This window comes from Xiphias gladius, chromosome 18, assembly GCF_016859285.1.
Source record: "Xiphias gladius isolate SHS-SW01 ecotype Sanya breed wild chromosome 18, ASM1685928v1, whole genome shotgun sequence".
In the NCBI taxonomy this organism is placed as follows: Eukaryota; Metazoa; Chordata; class Actinopteri; order Istiophoriformes; family Xiphiidae; genus Xiphias; species Xiphias gladius.
In genome coordinates this window covers 19,928,694-19,950,724 of record NC_053417.1, presented here as the reverse complement: position 1 = coordinate 19,950,724, position 22,031 = coordinate 19,928,694, and the positions used below count along the sequence as shown (strand labels likewise).

The 22,031-nt window shown below is 42.4% G+C and overlaps 1 protein-coding gene across 3 annotated transcripts in view; it reads left to right on the top strand.

The window, feature by feature from the left end:
• LOC120803653 (protein bicaudal D homolog 2-like) overlaps positions 1-22,031 on the top strand; it is a 44,429-nt gene that overhangs the window by 2,895 nt on the left and 19,503 nt on the right. For all 3 annotated transcript variants that reach the window (XR_005709358.1, XM_040152356.1, XM_040152357.1), the window contains exon 2: positions 15,317-15,529. Coding sequence is in view for 2 of the 3 variants with exons in the window: in XM_040152356.1 (XP_040008290.1) it covers positions 15,317-15,529 (213 nt within the window). In the remaining variant the exon portion in view is untranslated. The remainder of the gene's footprint in view (positions 1-15,316; positions 15,530-22,031) is intronic.

Here is a 22,031-nt window from a genome sequence, read left to right as displayed (position 1 = left end):
TCAAGATACTGTGAGAAGACAACTGTCACATTAATCAGCGTCACACCCTTGCTCTGATTTTTGTGGCGTTTTTGAGTTGGCAGGTAAAACTGACCAATGTGACTTTGTCTGCAGCTGTTGTTAAAGCACATGAGAGAGTTATTTGTTTGGTCAGGTACAAATGCCATCTTGAAGTAAGTACATGGCTACTCTTTACACTATTGCTAGCAATGTTTGGATGTCTCTTTTTTTTTTTTTTCAAGGACTTAGACAGATTTAGCAAATCCTCACCTTCTCACCTGCCCTTGGAGGGACACTGATATTCACCCTCAAACACACCCCCAAGTACACACTACTCTGGAGGCAGGAAGATGGAGGAATTCTGTGCACTGCTGTTGCTTAGTAACCTCTCAGCTCTGTGCCTGAATTGGAACAGCCGTGCTGCTTCCTCAGCAGGTGCTGCTTTCTGTGCATGCACACAGCTAGCGGTAATAGCACATATACACATGGTAAATTGCTGAAAGTAGTGCAGTAGTGTATCAGTGCACTAGCCGGACAAAGAGATCCATCTGCTGGTACATTATAGTGAATATGAGTCACTTGGCCAATTGCCCCTGTGATACCTTTTGGAGACCTAGACTGTAAAACTACTACTTTAATGATAATGCAGCTTTTCCCTAAGAAAATTTGACTTCACACAGTATATTTTATCTTTAAATCAACAGCTGATTTCTACATAATAAGCTGCTCACCCTCAAACAATGCTCTGATAAAGGCACCCTTTCATGCCTGGCTGCTAATGAAGATATCATTAAGCCGTGTGGACTTTTACCCAGTTATCATATAGATTACAGACAATAGTTTCAGTCACAAGGTAAAATTAGCTAATGACATTATACTACACTGTAGCAGTGTATGAGCGTGAGGTGGTGTTCCCTCAGCTTTTATTGATATTCTTAAGTTAAGCTACTCACAGGTGACATCATGTGTCACACCTCCAAGAGTTAATGAAGTTCAGTGCCTGTGTGAAGAACTAGAGAGGTTTTTGTGTCTCTGCTGAGCTCAATGTTGAGCCCTTCGACCTTTCTTACATCTGTGTGAATGCAATGAGATCGAAAAAATTGGCAACAAATACATCGTCTTCTATCCCAAGACAACAGACCTATAGAGCATCTCACAGTCCTGACTTTTTATTTATTTGTATTTGATACTGTTCCTCTCTTTTACAGAAACTTAGACAATGGCACTTTGACAAAGGCCTGGAGCTCCTTTGGTCTTTGCTGCATCACGACGAGTGTCAGAGACCACACTAAACTCTTTCAGTCACCCACAGACCCTGTTCCTCCCCTGCAACTCTCCTATCAGTGTAGCGGCAGCTGTGTACTGTGTTGTGGAATTCAACCAGACAATCAGAACCCTAAATATTGTTAAGCTCAGTAAAACCTGGGTTCTCTGTGCTCGGCTCGCTGGCCCTTTGTGAGTTTGAGTCCACTGGGGTTAACAGGTCTTGGATGTCACAGATGAAGAGAGGGTTAAATGCCAACAGAACACAGTGTATGACAAAGGAGAGACTGTGAGAGGCATCCCATTGTGGTTACATTTGAAAGGATTGGTCACTTTTGTCCCTTTTGAAATGGCAGATCACTAAAGGATAAATCCCAATGTACTTAAACAAAGATATCTGGTGTGACTCTAAGCCCTTTCTGTGGTGTTAAATGGGTTGGATGCTGATTGGACATCAGTAAAAAATACAAGGAGGACACAAAACCCATCTGGTCGGTTATATGAGGTGTCAAAAATAAAGTCAGGCTCATATTATTGGATTGCCACACTGGGCCACGTTTCATCTCATAATCTTTCCTTCTTTCTATTTTCTCACGTAGTTTAGCCATTTTTGTAGCTTATCAAAAACTCCCAGTCCTTAGTAATAGCTCATTCAACACCTTACTCAATCATTGCCTGTGACACGTTTTTGCCTCTATTTGTGACCTAGCATTTGCTAAACCTTTTAGCACTGTTTGGGGTATTCTGATCGGCCCTTTTATCCATAATGTCTTTTGCCGGATGGCAAGGCTGCAGTTAAGGGGTAATCTTTTCTAAATGGCACTAAATAAAGTCCCAAATCCCCTACCCTCTGGCCCTAAGAGGATGAATCCCAGCCGCTATGCACAGGGCTTACAGAGGTCTGGGAGTCTGCCAGGCCCAGTCACACTGATCGGACTCCATAGCCAGGGACAGGTAGCTGTATTTTGGGGTAATATTGCACATATGCTACAGCTTTCAGGTGCTCTGCGGAAACTGCCTTGTTCTCCCTCACCTGGCTTAGTAGCCTACTCCAGTGGCTGCCAAGCGTAACAGTCTGTTCCGAGTGCCTGCCAATCTCCAATATGAATCTCCACCTCAATATAGATGTGGAAATTATTGTTAAGACCACCCACACAATCATTTTTGCAAATATTTTCCACTGTAAATGATAGTGTCCAGACAGACTGGTCAATCCACAAGATCCACCCACGCAGGCTAATGCAGCCTTATGCGTCACAGAAGGACGTGAAGAAAGTAATGAAAGAATAATTCCGCCTAGTATTTGGAATAGTGGCCCACTGCTAATCTATAATGATTTTAAGAGCTTTTGCCCTTAACTCTGAAAAACAAAATACCATCAGCACCCGTTCACAGCTCTTTTAGAGGCCACATTTACTCTGGAGCATTAGTGGATGGCTGTGTAAGTGTTCCTGGTCTCAGTTAGTGAATTGTTTGGCCTACTTGAAATGTTTTCGGGAGTCATGTTTAAAGAGTGGAGTGTTTGTGCAGTGTGTTTAAATGAAAAGAATCATGCCTTTGTTAAGTCCTGCATAGGCAGGGGGTGGTGTAGAAGGAACATATATTCAGTACTCTTGGTATGTAGGAATTTATTGGCTGTTAAGTGTTTACATGACTAAGGTCCCTTAAGGAAACTACATCAATTTTATCCTCAAGTCGTCAGAAGTTGTTGTTGCCTACTGATAGAAGAACATAGCGTTGTGACTGTTCTTGGGAATATTATCTAATTTTGTGTGCGTCATCAGGTCACACTCTGAGACAGTGCCTTCTGGCAACAGTAAGTATGGATGAAGTTATTTGGTAATCAAAATAAAGTGTGTCCATAAAATTTAACCCAAATACAGCCTAACAGCAATGACGTGGGTGACTTTATTTTGAGTATTATCTGTACTTGATCCCCCATATTTTAAAGCCTACAGTTACGCTCATTATACATAGTTAAATGTATGCATTTTGAAATGCTCTATATAAAGACTTCTGTCAAAGATTCACAGAAGTCAAAAGTGCATGTAGAGAAGCGGTATTGCAGCCCAGCCGGGTCATGATTCTAGCAGTGTAATCCAATTACTGAAGACTAGGGCTGGATCAGGCAGGAGTCCAGGCTAAAAGCAGGAGATGAGGTCATAGAAATGACTGTATTCCTCTGACAGTACAACATGGTTCACGCTGGCAATAGGCCAGTCTCCAGTTTCCATTCTCCTACACTGCAAAACAACTATAAACTATCATAAGTCTATCAACAAAGAAGCTTGTGTGCACGGACGTGAGTTGACATTGGGTGTGCAAGAAACACAGTGGCCACTTATGGCTTCCCATGTTTTACTTTTGCCAACTGATTAAACCTAAGCGTACCCTTTATTTCACTTTTATCATCCCAAAATGGCTATTTGGGCTATGTCTATTATGTTATTATGTTATTTTTGTATTACATTGATTAGGATTATTTGTGGGCTTTTAGGGCCATAGCCTGTATTAGAAAAAAACACATTAGCCTATGTGTTAGGTAAGTTTGCTCCACAGTAATACTATCTGGCTGTATACGCTTTTTGTAACTCAGGATACCATGTTACATCATGTCTGAGATAGATATTCCATTTAGCCTTTGAAATCATCCTCCAGTTAGCTGCAGGCGTATGAACTACTATTCAATTTAGTTAAGGTAAGCTTAACCAGTTCAAGGTAGGGACATATTTATTTCTATTGAGACTCTGGTTTCTTACATAAACCGATGAATCAGCTAGGCAGGTGGGTAGAGTATCAGTTAGTGACTGTGTTTGTTTTGAACCCCGCCTGTATAATTCCTTTAATAGAGTCTTTAGATTAAGTCTGTGGGCTGTACCAGATTGTCCATAAACCTTCCTTATCTTCTCTGTTACAGATTGACACTCTCATATGAAACATGTTGAAGGCCTCTATTGCGTGCTTATGGCTTTGTGTTTTGATATAAATTAATGCTAAGGTTTTACCCTAACCATAAGGGTTCTTACAGAGTAAAGGCAAAGTTCTCTACTGCATCAAATCTTTCTTCCTTCTTCTTCCGTCTATTGAAATCAGTCAGAACTCACCCCCCCTGGCCCCCGTTCTGCATCCTGTTTACTTGTGTGGAGTCTGGGTTTTTATCGCACATGGGGAAGTATATGAAATATGGCTCCTTGTCAGTCCGGATATCTTTTAGTGGATCCGAGGAAATGACCACATTACATACATCAGGCTAGTCTCCACCGCCACCTCTGTTTAACAACGGACAGGGAATGTCTCAACGATAAAGATGTTTTCTTTATGAGAGGAATATCCTTGCCATTCCTGCTGTGTTAACATCAACACTTGTTATGCTGCATTGCCTTTCACAATGTTCTAAGGCATTGCAACAGCAACAGAGAAAGGAATCAACATTCAATAGACTTAGTCACCTAGCTTGAAACCTTCTTTTTTTTTTTTTTATTGTTTTGCCTCAAAAGCTGTCCATCAGTAGTTTTTATTTTTCCAAGTCTGTGGTTGTTTAAAATATGTGCGGAAAAAAGTAAAAATAGCTTGGTCTTCAGCAAATTTTCCAAACATTCAGTATGCATTGGAAATATTTCAGATTTGCAATTTCCACCAGCAATCTATGGGGTCTTTTATCTTAACACACATATTAAGCAATAAGAAACACACAAACGTTGATGTCCTTTTAGTGACCTCTTGAAATCAACACATTTCCACAGATTGAGGGACACTTTACTTTCGAAGGTTTTAACACATAGGCTATACTGAGTTTTGCCCCTTGGGGTATTTTTTTAAGCACCTTGAATTGAGGGGAATATCCCTAGAGATACAGAAGATAAGGGATGGGATTGAAATATATTAGCATATATGATAGGCAGGAATGAACTTGTGGTAGCTATAAGTGGACAGATGGTAGGTGCCCCTGACCCCGTAACCCTTGATATACACACACATCCACAAATATCCAAATAGGATGACTTGTCCCACCCATATCCTCCCACTAAAGAGGAGTTTTGTTGTGCAGTTTATTCTCTCTGGTTTGTTCCAGGGCATGTTCTGGTTTGTTGAGTAGATGAAGAGATCAGTGGTGAGATACATGTAGTGTTCTTTTTCTACAGGAGTATATTCTAGCACATCCACCTCTGGTTCCTCTGAAATTCTACATAGTCCACTCATCTCAATTATCCCCTGACTGGCAGAGGAGAGGCTCCCATCTCACCTAAATTAATTAAACCAGAGGGCAGATTCTGAAAAGCATCTCCTCGTTTTAATAGGCCATCTATTCAAACATTAGCAAACCCAATTTCAAAAGGTTGTCCCTTTGCCCTGGGGGTCCTTTTTAACTTCAACACCACAGTGCAATCAGAGAACAGCAGTATGTCTACATTCTCTCCGCACTCCATACCCACTCCCCGCCACCACCATCCTCCTCCTCCTCCTTCCCGAGGCTCTTATTGTAAATAGGCTAGTGGGCCTGGGTCTCCCTTTTGCAATGTACTCATGGAGTCCACGCTTTGAAACCCTCAGGCATGGTAGAACAGGGGAGAGGGAGGGAGGAACTGGGAATACAAGAGGGGTAAAAGGGAGGGGAGATAAGAAGACGAGAGTTATACAGTCAGGCAGGGGGCTGGCTGTACAGCAATAACAACATTAGAGTTTGGGCTCAGAGAGAGCAAAGAGAGAAGGGGTTTTAATTGGATGTGTACCAGTCTCTCAGGGGTCCTTGAGAGGTGGGGATAGCAGATAAAGGGAGAGGGGGATTTTGGGAGGGGCACTGAGCTATGCAAGGGTTTCCTGTGGGAACCAGCTCGTTCTCTTTTAGATGGGAGAAGAATAGGGGTTCCTCTATCAGCTGGTCAAATGAGTTTAAAGTGCTGCATAAAAATAGAATCACCATACAAATGTAGCTTAATAAATATGTATCTCATGAAAGAGCAGCTGGCTGTTTTCCGCCATTTGTGCAGCATTCACTTTAGGTCATTGTGTTTTGGCTTATCTTTCATCTTCTGCCATTTTTCCTTGAATACTGTACCAACATTGGTAGAGAGAGATTTAGGTATTGTAGCACTGATTGTATTGAGCATGGAATGAAAGAACTTATTGTAAATGCAAACCAAAGACAATCATGTGTGTGCTGTATGCAGATACTGTTTTCTATTTAACCTTTAGTACTTTCAGTACATATTTGTGTGCTACTTCATATCACACAGATATGATCTATTATGTGCACAGTGGTAGTGAGGCGACTGAGCCCACCCCTCATTCTTTACAGACTGACATGGTCTCATATGGAAGGCTTGCCATCCAGACCCAAGATTTTACCTCACTGGTAGAGAGAATATGCACTCACACTTTCACATAAAGGTTTCAATTACTGCAAATGGGGAGGGGAGGTCATTAGTGTCTGTCTGGCTGGGAGCAAGGGCAGGACCTGCCCTAGAGACCATCGTCTGGGTTTGGGAGGGTGAGTGGAGAGATAGGAGAGGGGAGTTAGGGACAGCGCATGGAAGAGTTGGGAGATATCTTTATCCTTGTTCATGGCTGAAGTGATGGAAAATTTGACACAGTATGTCAGGAATGATCAATAGTTTCAAGTGGCAACACATGAGGCGCCTTAGATTGAAAACCTCAGGGAGAGGGCAAATCAAGTTTCTGCATTTCCTCCCCCACCCTGTCAGTTCTTCACCCTGATTGATTAGGCATGTCTCGGCACTAATGGATGACTCTAGGATGATGAGGGGAAACGCACCGGGGTGTAATATACAGCATTTATCTAATAAATGGTTATTGGTAAGGTTAAACCCTTCGCCCCTGTCCGTGAACAAATGCACAAACAAATAGATTTAATCTCTACTTCACCTTCCCCTTTTCTTCCTGCAAATCTGAACTTGGACTTTGGAAGAAAATGTAATCACGTGTGTGTGTGTGTGTGTGTGTGTGTGTGTGTGTGTGTGTGTGTGTCTGTGTGTGTCTGTGTGTGTGTCTGTGTGTCTGTGTGTGTGTGTGTGTGTGTGTGTGTGTGTGTGTGTGTGTGTGTGTGTGTGTGTTTGTTTGTGTGTGTGTGTGTCTGTGTATTTGAGTTCACGAGTGTATGCGCGTGTGTTTATATGTGTGCCTTGCCCCAGCTGCGACCTCAGCTGCTCCCCTCCTCTGTCATTTATGTCAGTAACAACGAGAGGCTGTTCAACTGTGGAAGTCATACGTAAAGGTTCCACAGGGAGCAGTGTCCTTTGGGAAATAGAGTGAAATATACACTAAATAGAGACTTGTTTACTGTGATGTAGGCTTGGCCAGATAGCAAAGAGCAAAGACAAAAATACTTCAAATCAACCTCAGACCAGCATGCTCTTTGAGCAAATGAATCTCAAATTGGAGAGGCATGGGGTCTGAGTCAGGACTGTTGCCAGAGAAAGAGGGAGGAGAGCAAGCTGTGCTAGGCTGAGCTCTGAAACAGCCATCTGTGTAGTTGCACCCCTTTGCCCTGCCTTTACCGGCCGCCTCTCGCTCTGTCACTGTAATTGGCATAGTAACCATAACGACGGCTGTTCCCCTGGGGTGCGGGCACGTGGACCTGGGAGATCTCATCCAGACCCAGAGTGTCAGGCAGAAAGGGGAACCGACAGGGTGACTACAGGCAGACACAGATAAGGCTGCCTTTGCAATGCAAATGACTGAGGTTGTGAATGCCCAGAACTGGAGCTGGTAGGGAACATTGCAGTGATATGAACAATGATAAAGAACCCAGACTCCTTTGAGACACTGGCTTTTCCCTTTTATTCTGTAGCAGATTTAGCAGCTGAACACTAGAGCCAGTAAACAGCCAGGGAAAAACAGATTCTTCCGTCTGATTAATGGACTGCTAAGTTTAAATACTGACGACAAGAGTAGTGTTTAAAACTTTGTTGTTCATTTGTCACGTAGCACAGGACAGAAGAGGCAATTTTTCATTGTGGCATGGAAGAGAGAAACAAAAACAGTAGTCAAAGTCAAGACAAACCTTCTCAAAAACACACTTAACCTTACCGAAATCTGCTTTTTCTGTAAATGTTGATTGTGGAGCATGGTTTGTTTTTAGACTTATCTTGTATTTCCCTCATGAGTGGCATGAAAATAAACCTTTTCTTCTTACACTACCTATTCTGTATCATGTAAAAGCCTCCTTCATCATTATATATCATACACACTGAAGTCTAAATAAACTGTTCTCAGATCCAGGTTCTTAAGCTAACTGCCAGGGGCATAATATCACAGGAGCCAGTCCATGAACACCCACAGTATTGAGCCTTTCGTGCGGATATAGACACTATAATGGCAGTGGATGGCTTGGTTGTCCTCCTTTTGCAGGTGTTTCACCCTTATGAGGGCGATATGTTTTCCTTGGAGCTGCTATCTTTGTAGACGTGAAATGAATATAGATCAGCAGCATGTTTGAACATGAGGTCTCATCAGACCAAAGACTAACTTCACACAGAATCTCTAATGCTGACTTCAGATTGGTGGCCTTTGTGAAGTTGGAATAAAATATGGAATTTGATTTTCCCCTGCCAGATCTGATGAAATTACAAACTAACGCTTAATGATTACAGCCTGATGTAAGCAGGGCGAATTTATGTATGTAGAGATTTTGTATCAATGAGCTCCTGCAGCCCAATTAGGCTACTCTGATATTTCTTATAATTGAGGACAACTTCTTCAGTGAGGCATTTAAAGGGCCTCGCGAGTCTGATTAGTACATCGCTCATGCAGAGACCAGTGTGTGTGTCTGTGCGTACATGTGTGTGCTTTAATTGCATGTGTCTACCTTCTCCCAATGGCTCCATCCCCTCTGGCGTTCTCTCTGTCCTGCCCTGCGACTCAGGAGATCCGCAATCTGGCACAGTTTTGTGGTTGTTTTTAGGAGGTTCATGTTCTTCAGGTCTCATGATGAGAATACAACATTCAGCCAGTCTACTTGAGGCTAAATAATTTTATTTTCAAGGAAATATGTGTCTCGTACACTCACATGTGGGTATTTTTCTCTAACCTTTGTTTTCTATTATTCTCTGTAGAGTGTTCCTTGCCTGTGGCATGCAGCGCATCGCCTGTATGTGTTGAAAACAAGAGTTGCATGCAGTGTTGTTGGAGCCCCGACAAGGCTTTGAACACTTGCCTCTTCCTCCTTTATCTCAGAAGGGAGAGCAAGCCTCAACATTGCTAGAGTGCCAGGTGCTGCAGTATGGCTGACTGCAGGGCACACCAGGAAAATTGGAAATTAGGTGTGTGTGTGTGTGTGTGTGTGTGTGTGTGTGTGTGTGTGTGTGTGTGTGTGTGTGTGTGTGTGTGTGTGTGTGTGTGTGTGTGTGTGTGTGTGTGTGTGTGTTGAGTCTGAAATTGTCCTGGCCTGTGTGGGAATAATAGCCCAACGGCTCTTCGATATGCAGTGAATCAATGTGGCTCTGTGCCAGGCAACAGCTAATATCACTGCCTCCTTCATTCGCATTTCTCACCTTCTTTTTTTCCCCCTCCCCTTCTGTCTCCTTCTGTTTGGCACATGTAACGCCACGCATACATCTAACGGTTATATATGACTGTTTCTTCTCCACTTTTTTCAGAATTATTCCACATAATTTTGCCTACTTGTGTGCAGAAAATCCCTGCCTGAAAAATCCAAATTTAGTTGCTGATCTGGTCAGAAACTGTCGGAGGAACAAGAAGGGGAGAATTCAAACCAGTGGAGGGTTTAACATAATGTCTTTGGGTTTATTGTGGGAGGAAAGAGAATCTGTCTTTTCCTTTTCCATCCCACCCCCACTGAAGAGTAAAGTCTGAGGTAAATAATTAGCTTCTCTGTTACACATTGTAGCAAGTGTTAGCAACAGTGCTTGCCTTAAATTTAGTTAACTAAAACAAGTCTACACTGCCACGTGAGATGGGCAGCACCATGTTATTTAGCCTGTTGACGCACAAATTTTTAGCGTAGAATACTGGGTCAGCCTGCAGTGCAAGGTCATACATATGTGTTGCAGGAAGCCACTGGTTTGCCAGATGCCCTTTAACCTCATGCCACACGAGATCTGTATTATGAACAGTTGATTATGGACAGCTAAATATGGAATCAACACACACCTCGAAGCTATTTGTCCCTTCAACATCGCTGTCTGCGCAGTGGCCTGTGAATGGCGATTGAGAGACAGTTGGAAAGGGGGAGAAAAACAGCATGTCTCTGTTTATCATCACAAACTGTGACTCCACGTGAGCTGCGATTCACGAGGCAGGAGAAACCATTCAGTGTGGTTTTTTTTTCTTTCTTTCTCTCTGTTCCACCTCTCTTCCTCCGCAGTCGCCTACAATGACTACCCTTAAAAGTGACCCTGAGCCTTCAGTGTTGCTGAAACACTGCTTTGGCATCCAGGGTCAACGCCAGCACTCTGACCATCTTTATGAGTAACTAAACCGATCTAATGACACAGCGTTGTATTGTTCAGCATTCATCAAAGGCTGTCTTTGTCATAGTTAAAGAATGCCGCTGAAGAGACTGAAAATCTCAGCTAAAAATCAGCCCACTCTGTAATTGACAAGACTTTTGGACCCTTCTCATATCACATTTTTGCATCTCGAGGGTGTGTCATCTAGTACAGAGGGCACGTCCGATTGTCCCCTGTCTGGCATTATCTAGTGAGATTATCGTGTCAGCATTATGGAACCAAATCAGTGTTTGAATAAGGGCAGCCATGTTACCCTTTTTTTTTTTTTTTTTTTTTAAATTCTGTCCTGTGAGACTCAATTGTAAGTTTTTTTTTTTTTTCTATGGATGTGCCAAAAAACACAGGATGAGACTTGTTGGTTCCAATTTTTTTTGCTTTTCACTCTCACTCTCTAGAATTCTGGTGTTACTCTTCTCCAAATCTTGTTAGTCCTTGTCTCTAGGTTTTTATATGCACATGTCTTTTATTTAATTTTTATATATTTTCTTGAGGGCCTATATCAGCCTATAGAAAATACTATGGTCGGCCAAAGTATAGGGCTAATTTCCTCACTATCCCATCTGCATGTGATCGCATGACTGAAAAGTGCAGCATTTCTCGATCTGGCTCACCGACAAAGAAGTTGTTTGACTCCTCTCTGTCTTATCATGTTTCCATTTCTCCATTCCTATCTGCCTCTCCTCCTGCTCTTTTTACAGCAAGCTTTACTTTCCCAGTAGAGCAAGGCTATGGGACCACAGGGAGTTAAATGGAAACTTTAACACTGAGATGAATATAGCTACAGCAGAGATAGAAGAATCAGACCCAAATCCAGATTGTTCTAATTGGGTTTTGGTCCTAAGGCAGGACCTTCAAAAGGAATCACTAGTATTGATTGAATACTCCTGGCCTCTAACTCAAATCCAGCCCTGAGCACTGTGTGTGTGTGTGTGTGTGTGTGTGTGTGTGTGTGTGTGTGTGTGTGTGTCTGTGTGTGTGTGTGTGTGTCTGTGTGTGTGTGTGTGTGTGTGTGTGTGTGTCTGTGTGTGTGTGTGTGTGTTAACTTGAATGTACCTATTGGTTTTATTCTCCTCTCCACTGTTCTAGCTTCATGCCACACAAACACTGTTCTCTACCAGCAGAACAGGAACTGAAAATAGAATTTTAGATATGGTCTACCTCAGCTCCACAGCGCCTCTGAGACCAGCATTATTGACCTGCTTGTTACCTGTCAGAGACCCAAAGCCCATCTCCCATGTGCTCTTGACTCACCGGATTAGAGGAACATACGCAGGAGGATTCTGAGCTGGGAAAACCAGAGTGAAGTCTGTGACCTATATTCTCTCTGCTTTATACCATGTAAGGTGTTGACCATTAGCATCAGGGCTGTAGCCTTCAGAACCCAGTGTTTAGCATTTCCCCTCTATTACTGAACAGAGATCACATAGCAGAAAGCTATGATTAACCGTTGAGTCCTGATTTGCCTCACCTTCTAATCAGTGGACTTTGCCTTTGAAGGCTGTTTCTTTGGTCAGATTAGAGGACAACGGATCCAACATGCCTTGAACACCAACACAAAAGCAATCTTTGTTAAATATAAGACTTTCCTGTCAAAGAACACGCTGTTGTAGCAATGTTTGTTTTGCAGAAAGATAAACCTACAGATAGCCGATTGAGTTTACCACCCTGTGTGTAAAATCCACCTCATTACCAGAGAAACCATTTTTTTGATACAGGCTCTACCAAATATGCATCCATAGCAATGTGCTCCTTCCTTAAATTAGTCTGCATTCATGCACCAACGCAGGCGTCTTTATTCACACTTTTGAAGTTTCTATGTTTTAGTCATATGACTCGAATAGTGAGATCCTCTGTTATGGTGTGAGCAATGTATGGGGAAGTAATGAAATAATTCTGACGACTGAGGAAAAAAAAGAAATTAGGTCTGAGGTGGCTTGTCTCATTTTATCAGCTCCTCAGTCACATGATGCTTTTGATCACAGTGATTATGTACTTTGATCTCCACATGGCAGCCAAAAGTATAAACACCAGCCCAGCAGGGGGGCTAACCTCAGCCCTTACTGTATGCAATCATCCGGAATCATCTGTAGAGGGTTAAATCTCTTAAATTACTGACTCTTACTTATGTTGTTTCATAATGTTTGCCATAGTCATCTGCAAGCAAAATTTGTGAGGAAATCTAGTCCAGCCCGCATGCTAATGACTAAAGACCTTCTTTTGATTAGCTTTACAAGAGATTAATAATCCATGCTCACATGTCTAATGTAAAAAAAAAAACTGCAACATATGGCAAGCTAAAGATGAATTATAAATTGGGTAGGCAGCTCACTGTGAGATTACAGGCTTGGTCGCGTGCGTCCCCAGTTTACCCTCCCCTAAAAGTAGCCAAACCCACGCTTGGGGAGCTGAGATTAAAGACCCTGGGTCAGTGGGTTTTGGCTAAGGGCTCTACTTTCTGTTTGAAGGACAGGCCTCTTAGATTGGATTGATTGGAGTCCCTTCGATATCCACCATGCACCAAGATTATAATGATGGGATTCCACTGGTTTCTGATTGGGATAATCCTGCCTCATGTAATGACTTTCTAATCAAATACAGCCTCCTGCTGATTGATGGTGTGATTTTTTTTTTTTTTTTTTTTTTGAGGGAAGGGAGGTGGCGGGGAAAGAATGAAGAGTCATTCACCCAACACTCTTATCTAGAGTTATAACCACCTATGTGAACCTTGGTTATAAGATTATCGAAGAGCCCTCCCAGTGGTTAGAGCAACATGATTACATGCTTTTTTTTTTTTTTTTTTTAACTCTTTTACCATAAAAGTTCAGAAATGTTCAGATTTCTTTTTTTTGTCAGACCAACAGTCCAAAACCCAAAGAAATTCTGTTCAAATGTCACATAACACGAATACAAACAACAAATCCTCACAGTTGAGTAGCTGAAAATTGGCATCATTTGACATTTTGCCTGAAAAGTTACTCAAATGTTTAATCAATCATCAAAATTGTTTCTGTTTAATTTTCTGTCACTCAACTAATCAACTAATTTCAGTGTGTTGGCTCAGTGGGTATTCTATCTAACTGAGTGAAAATGTTTGCAATTTTTGAGTTCATCTGTAAAAGTGAAAAAGTATTTTGATATTTTTTATTAATTCACTAAGTTAGGCATGTACAGTAATGTGGTTGTTTATAAAGAGGTTTGCTAATAGAAAGATGGGGTTCCTTATGTCACTGTCACTGTCAAAGTTAGCACCATTTCAAACTGCTGTTGCTTCTAAATGAAGCATATTGTGCCTCAAAGTGAGAGTTGAACTGTTCATCCTTGCTATCTTCCTGCTTGGGCTGTCATCTTTCCTGGAATATGAGAGATAATCTAGCCACCATGCATGAGACATGATGTCACGCACGTCTGTAACCCATTAAACTAGTTTTACGCGTTTACATACTCATCTGAGTCCTGCAAGTAGGTCAGTTCGACTAATACAAATTTTCAGATTTTCCTTTCTCTACAGGAATTACTGGGATTAATACGATAGGCAGTCAAACAGAAAATCCTGCAGCAGCCAGTCACGTGTAGATGTAAGGGTGTAGCAGGTTAGAGAGAAGAGAGAGTGCAGTGCAGATGCAAACGAGGTCAGATTTAGTGCCTCAGGTGATTTCAGATTACTGGCTGCGCTGTGAGGCTAGATGAGAATCAGAATTTCCATTGGATCACTGGTGTTTACAGGATTGGAAATGAAATCTGTAATCAGTGGGAAGATTATTTTGAGAAGGGAGAGAGCAGTCATATTCTGCTGCAGTGAAGGTATCTCTCTCCCTCCCTCCCTCTGTGTGTCTCTGTTTGTCTCTGTCCACATTTTTTGTTACTGCCTTGCAGGCCATTAACAATTTAAAGTCAACATTAAGGCAGCACTAATAATAGTGAAACAGTCATTCATATTGCACAAACTACATTACTGTTCACAGCCTATCAACAGAGATGATCCCCCTACAGAGGGTAGAAGCCGCAGCCTATATGTCATCCATAATTATTAAATCTTCAGAAACTTCATCCCCTTCGGGCAATCCGTAAAAATGAAATATTATCTGGTGACCTTCCCTTGCTCTGCTATGATCTCCTAAGGTATTAAGAGCATCAGAAAACAGGCTTCTGATGATCACCCGGACATTTGCTCTACTTTTTCGTTTTCCCATCTGTGGAGTCACTGCAAAGCACGTGCAGGGGAGGCCAGCACCCTGCGGTTCAAGGAGGAAGACATGGGGGGAGAGATGGGGGAAGATGGGATGATGCAGCCCAGATGGAGCCTAACTGATTATCTCCACGGGCAATGGCAGTATTTTGGGACCTTTTTTGAGCCCCAGTCCCCATCTGAACCACAGTAGAAGAGATCAGTGTGACTTTAAAATGGCCAACCCACAAAGTAAACTTTAGTCAGTCACAATCCTGATATTCAGCATTATAAAAGCCAGTTAACGGTTCATCCTCTGATTTACATTATATCTCTTGTGTGGCCATTGATTGCCATTAATAATGTACTAACAACAAATTATCTCTTACTGTATCGCCAGGCCTTTGGACAAGCCTACTCCAACCACAGGAAGGTGGCAGCAGATGGGGAGAGCCGTGAGGAGTCTCTTATTCAGGAGTCGGCCTGTAAGGAGGCCTACTACGAGCAGAGGGTCCTGGAGCTGCAGACCGAGCTCCGCCAAGCACGCAACATCCTCGCCAACACCCAGTCTGAGAATGAACGCCTGAACACCATCTCACAAGATATGAGAGAGGTAGGAGAGCGAGACCCAGAATCAGAAACATATAACAGATTATTCGCTTCAAGTTGTGGCAGGACTTCAAATTTAATCTGTTCTAATTCAGTCAGCTGGAAATGCATCATAGGATGCTGTACACTGCACATTTGAAGCGTCAGTGCAAAAGGGCTGGGTAAATGCACTTCAGAGATTAGTACTCTTCATCAGAAGACAGTTTCTTATGTCAGTAAATGAATTCACTTCTGAGTTGAAGTAGACGGTTGTGTCTACTCTTGCTTGCCTCCAGCTACTGAGAACAACAGGTGTGTTTGTTGATGCTATAGTCTGTTGCTTTTTGTTCTGTCTGAAGCTGCAGTAAACATGACAGACATTCATCGCTGATCAATCTTAAGCCCTGTGGCGTTGACTCCAGGAGGAAACTAGGGCATACGGAATTTCACTTTTTATTACTTTTTACTGCGTGCAAAGAAGAGAGTTTCAAATGAAGAGGAATGACTCGTCCTGTTAGAGCACTAGTCCAAAGACTGTAGACCAAGATGGATTACTGCATACAGTAATTACTGCACCTACATATGTTTACCTGTGATACATTAAATATTGCTGTCCAAGCCTGTATTATTTAGGGTGTGATTGCAGAGTCAACGACTGTTGTGTTTATGACATTCTAAGACAAGACAAATCATTCTGTGAGACCAGGCTGATTAAAGCCATACCTTGCCTCCAAGCCCAATGTGATGTCCTCTACCCCCATTTGTGATCAAGGGTGGAGTTATAATCACAGTTAGAAGAAAAGCACTGAAACCATGGGAAACTTGCTGTTTTGAAAAAGACAACATGATCCTATATGCATAATTGATCAATTAATATCTTACAGTTGTGTGAACTGCTGCAAGACAATAGTGCTTAACCTGTCGTTGCAGCCGCATAACTTTAGTGACAAAAAGTGACTCCACCTCAGACAGGCCCTTTACCAGCCTGGTGAATTCTGTTAACTGAAATCTATTTGACTGAAGCACAACCACACCATGTCCCTATATTCAAGCATACCCACACCCTTTACACATTTCCAGTGAACATATTAATATTCTACTCTCTTAAGCCTCCCTAGCTATCATAACGCAAACCTTTATTGTCTGCGCCCCACTTTGGACAATGTCTGACCTCACTCATTGCTTCCATTTACATATACCCACAGCTAACTGACCTCATTAGAAGAGACAAGTGAAGTGCAGAGCGTGGGTTGTGTGTTTTTGCCAATGGCCATGCCGGTGTGATGTTGCGTGATAGAGCTGGTGATGAGGAGATTGAATTCACAGCAGAGCAGTACGGGTTGAAATCAAAATAACTGAGAGATGTGCGGAAGCCTGTTTTGACACAAAGACAGGTAGACATAAAGGGATGAAAAAAATGAGCGCAGTCTGACAGGAGGGCTTAGGGAGCCTCTCACCCTTTAGATGGTTTCTTTGATGCAAAGGTCCGTGCTCCCTTGACAGCCAAGTAAAGGCTGGAATAATAAAGAGGGGGGTTTGAAGTAGACACTTGTTTAAGAATTTGACTATGTGAGGAGAGAAGCCACAGACCACTAATGATAGATTTAACTTGACTTATTTGACACTTGTAGATCTAGGTAGGTGCAAGGTACATCACATACCAGGCAAGAGCTCCTTTTCCTGTATCTTCTTAGTTGTTACATCATATCAGTATTTTTTACAGGAGTTCTTTGGTTCCAACAACACTTTAGCACATCTGAATTTTGGTGTTAATTTTAATATCGTTGTTATATTCATTTCATGCATGCCTCTCCACCCAAGCACCAAGAAATCTCTGGCAGCGTTGTTTTGTTTAAATAATCAAGTATAGGCATATGGTCCTCTGGGCCTCCAATTCTGCCGCTTGTTTTTTTTTTGTTTTGGTATCTCTATTTCCTCCTCCTCTGCATAATGCCCTTGCTAGGGAGAAGTTAAACCCATCAGTATTTCTAATCTTCCCGTGTTTGCGCACAGCAGATTGAGCTGAGTCCACCGTTATGCTGGTCAAATTGGTAATTCCAGTGTAATTAGTAGGGGGGAATAAAGGGCCTCCCCTTCTGAGTTAGTCTAAAGTCTTTGGCAGACAGCTGCAGGATTGACTGCTGTTTTCTGTGAGTCACTGCTTGAGACAGTCAGCAGCGTTTCCTACTGAGATTAGTGAAAAAGACTTAAAAATTGTCCTTCACAACAACTGAAGATCCAGAAAGCTGCACATTCAACTGCAATTAGGTCAGCTGCTGCTCAGCGCTGAATCTAAGTTGGTATAAGTTGGGCATTATGGAAGCCAGAAGTGCTTCACCAGACATGTTTTGGAAAAAGAACATGACTTTCTCTGTATTAAAGCTTACTGCCTGCAGTCATCCAAGAGTCAACATAAACATGATTAGTGTCTGCAAAGACATGATGCATCCTAAATCTCCTACCTGAGGCTATTTACTTATTATATCTTTATCATAATTTTTTCAGCGAAAGGGGAATAATGTGTTTACTGCATATCCTGATCTACAGCTATGGTGTAACTGGTGTTGCATTGGTGGCCTCCATGATGGCCTTTCTGCAGGTGCCATTAAACACCCTGATGCAACGCCATGGGCCCTGGCCAGCTCTAATTGGCTAAATAAAAGAGGCCGGAGTGTAAATCGCCCCATGTATGGGAGATAATGACACCCTTCTAATGGTACTTCTGTGGGTGCTAGGAGGAGTGTGTGTGGCAGGCAAATGGAGGGAGCTTGGGCACTGAGGCTGGCATTGTGACCAGACCGACAGGGCTGAAAGGGGTCTTTGTCTCCTGGGTTTCAAATTAGCCCAAAAGCTCAGGATGGGAAGGGAGGGAGGAGGGCACTAAGAGATGATGAGAATGGTGCGAAAGAAAGAGAAGGAGACCTAAAATCCATTAAAGAAGGAGAAAAGCTTAGTGAGAGTAAATTCAACACCAATGGTGGATAGTGCTGCTATTCTGGGACAGCATGGCTAATCATATTGAGTTAGGAGGCTGACTGAATGACTCAATTTCATCATGGAATGCAACTGACAGTTGGGCTGTGACTGTTGCCTTTTGTGTTTGGTTTTTTTGACACTGCATATTTACAAGGTCCCTCCGTAAAATAAATATGTTTTTATGGTGAGAGCTTTCACGGCCGCAGTATAGCTGAAAGAAGGCTTGCAAAATGCTTAGGAAATGTAATTTGACAGTGTGTTGCTCACTAGTCAATCAATAGAAACTGTCGTAATTCCACAGATCTGGAAGCTTCACACGGTGTATAATGGCTTTTGTCTCTGTACAGGCCAGCTCATTTACAACCATTTAGCTACAGCATTTCAGTTGGTTACATATGTCACATATAAATCTCCCAGGCAGCCCTTCATGCCAAAGACTTGAATGTTAGCCCCAAGCACTGATAAGACATATTTCACTGCTATGGTGCAGTCTACAGGATTAAACCTTTACAAAGGGCCAGTAACATTGTAAGGAGGCGTACTCTAATAGGCATGACTTCATTAAATTCAATCTCATGTCTAAAGAGGAATTTGCCCACAGTGATGGCTGCTATTATCCTCACAGAATGTGGATTCCCATTGCCTGCCTCTCAGGAAATTATCAAGCAAAGCCAAAGATAGAAACAGTGAGAAATGTTATCAGCGTACCTCAGTGTCGCTATTCACACTCATAGAAAATGTAATAGGTTTCCACCTCAGCATCAGCACATCATTGCTAGCAGTACTGCCTTTCTACATTTGCATCATTCAGGATACAGTGCTGACACAGTAACTGTTGCCTCCATTCAAGAATCATCCTAAAATAATCCACTTGCTCAGACCATTTTACCGTCATAAGCACGTAAATTATGGCGTTGTAGTTTTTGTCAATCACCATAATGTGGAAGCCTTTCAAGTGTTAAACATGATTGGTTTTTCCACCCCATTGACACAGTGGCTGGAGCTTAATTTAAGTGCTGCTTCAACTGGCCGGATTTAACACCTGACAGAGAAATGGGGGATTTAGAGAGGGAAGGTATCTGCATTGATGCTATGTGTTTGGAAGGTTAGAAGAAGGCAGAGGTTTAAGCTCATTGCGAGGAAGGCCACTGTTGTTATTGCAGTCAGAAATAATCAAGTGTGCAAGGCTGAGAGCAGAATTTCAGTTGTCAAAGCAGTGCTGAAGCTTTACCTTGATTAATAAAAGGTCAGAGTTCAGTGGTAAAGGGATCCGGGGGGGGGTTGCTCTTTGTTCTCACTTATCGTCATCTGATCTGAGGCTAATGTAACAGGACTCCTAGAGGGCTTTGGGGTGTTGATGTCTATGCCTTATTATTGCTTGCATCATTAATGTCTTGAGAGATCACCTCCTGTCCTGTAATAGTTGGGGGAAGTGTGCCGTGTGGAAAGACAAACAGAGAAAAGGTTGGAAATTTGGTCTCAAAAGAAAAGGACGGAACTGAAACGACAGAGGAATATAATGAGCAGAGGAAAAGAGGAGGTTTGAAAAAAGGTAGAAAAAAAGGACACATCCTACTTCAGTTTCCATTTTTACACAAGACATTGCTCCTGCTGCTGTCACAAATGACCGACGACCCTCTCTAAACTGTCCAGATGTTATCTGGGTTATGTGCTCACAGCCCCCAACATCACCCAATCTCGCTTCCACCTCAGCTAGCTGTCTCATGAGCTGTGTGTCTCTCAGATAGACGGCTATTTTTAGCCCTTAAGAGAGTGAGTCTCTAAAATACATTTAAAAGAGTTTCCATTTATTCCTAATAACGTTTGACTTTTGGTATCAGCCTTAAGAAAAGCTCTGAAAACTTGTCATTCTTGATTTAAGCCCCTGGCTCACAGCACCGTAGAGGTTTTCCATGCCGGATCAATGAATCCTAATAAATCAAGAACACACAAACAAACAGGCCTGCACGCTGACTTCAACTAATGGTTTTAAATACACTCACGTGTACATCTCTCCATTTACACCCAAGTGACCTAAAAATCACTGTTAAGTGCATGCAGGCACAATTTCACCCTGTGGGCTTTTCAGACGTCACACACTGGGCAAAGTACCATCAGCCACGCGGTCACAAGGTTCCTTTCACGTTTTATTTTTTAAGTGTCACATTGAAAAGTGTTACCTTGACGGTGTTTTCTTGCTCTAATGGAGTCTGGGTAGGCTGAATAGAATGACAGTAACTTGCAGAGAAGAGGAGGATAAAAGCAGATCTGCTTTCACCCATTTTCTTGGCTCTGTCAGCAGTAATAGGCCCCTGAGCTTCATTATTCCTTTGCTCTGTCTAAAGCTATGTTGGGGGCTTTGAGCTGTACTGGATCTGTGATTCATTTCTCGTCCCTCCTGAAGCTAATCCCGGGATGGGATTGGCTTTGTAGAGTTAGATTTAACATGGGCTGACGTGACCTTGTCGTGCTGCAGAGCCTACGGGAAGTTTTTTTTCCTTGTTGACTCGCTAAAGTTCATAAGTGCTCTCCAGGGCACAATATCACTAGAGTGAACAAGGCTGTCCCTGTCCACTTCTTTTTGTCTGATAGATGGAAGTGATGAAACTAAAGCTCAGTACGAAGAATGGATTCAACTGTTACCAATACATGGCCTCTAAAAAGCACACTGACAGGCTCGGAGGAGAGAGGGGAGGTGGGGGTTTGAAAAATGAGAGCAGCACTGGTGTTGGTGAAATGGCAAAATGGAGTTCAGTGGTAGTAGACAGAGAGGCTCAGAGGAGGTAAAAAAAAAAAATAAAACAGTATTGAGCTGGTTTGCACTTGGTGTCATGCAACCGGGGAGCCCCTCTGTACTTTGCAGGGATGGTAAGTTGGATAAAGAAATGTAGTACATGTGCATTTTACTAAAGTGCAAAGTGAGCAGGATGAAGAGTGAAATGGAGGTCAGTGGATTGAGATTATAAGGGAGAAAGACAGAAAGAGGATAAAAAAATATATATTTAGATTGAGTCTGTCTGTAATATCATATCAATAATACACTCTTGTGCCATCTGGGAGTCTGGGCAGCACTATCTAGGGAACCAAACCAGAGAGTAAGAGGTTATTAAATATAGATTTTGCCAAAATGCAAGCTGGAGTTATCAAGCAGCACAGTCTTTAACAAAGCATTAAAAATTCCTAATCTACCCTCGTGTTAAGCCTGAAACTTTGCCACCATTGCTTACTAAGTGATGGAGCTATTTCCCATAGAAGGAGAGGTTATAGCAGCTCAAACACATTGAGAAATTACTCAGAGCTTTGTTGAGATTTAAGCAGGCTCAGCCTCACAGTGCTGTCAAAAGCACTTTACTGGTGAAAAGAAAGCTTTAGAGTTTGAAAGTGAGGGTTCGTACAGTCAGAAGAAGCTCTGACCCACAGAAATGTGCTCTTGTGGCATTTTTGCAGCAGTGTATGACCCGAGACTTCATTAGAGCAGGATACTACTCATATGCTTTATCAGGTATATACAGTACACATGTATGCACTAGTCCTCACTATGCTTTTAAACA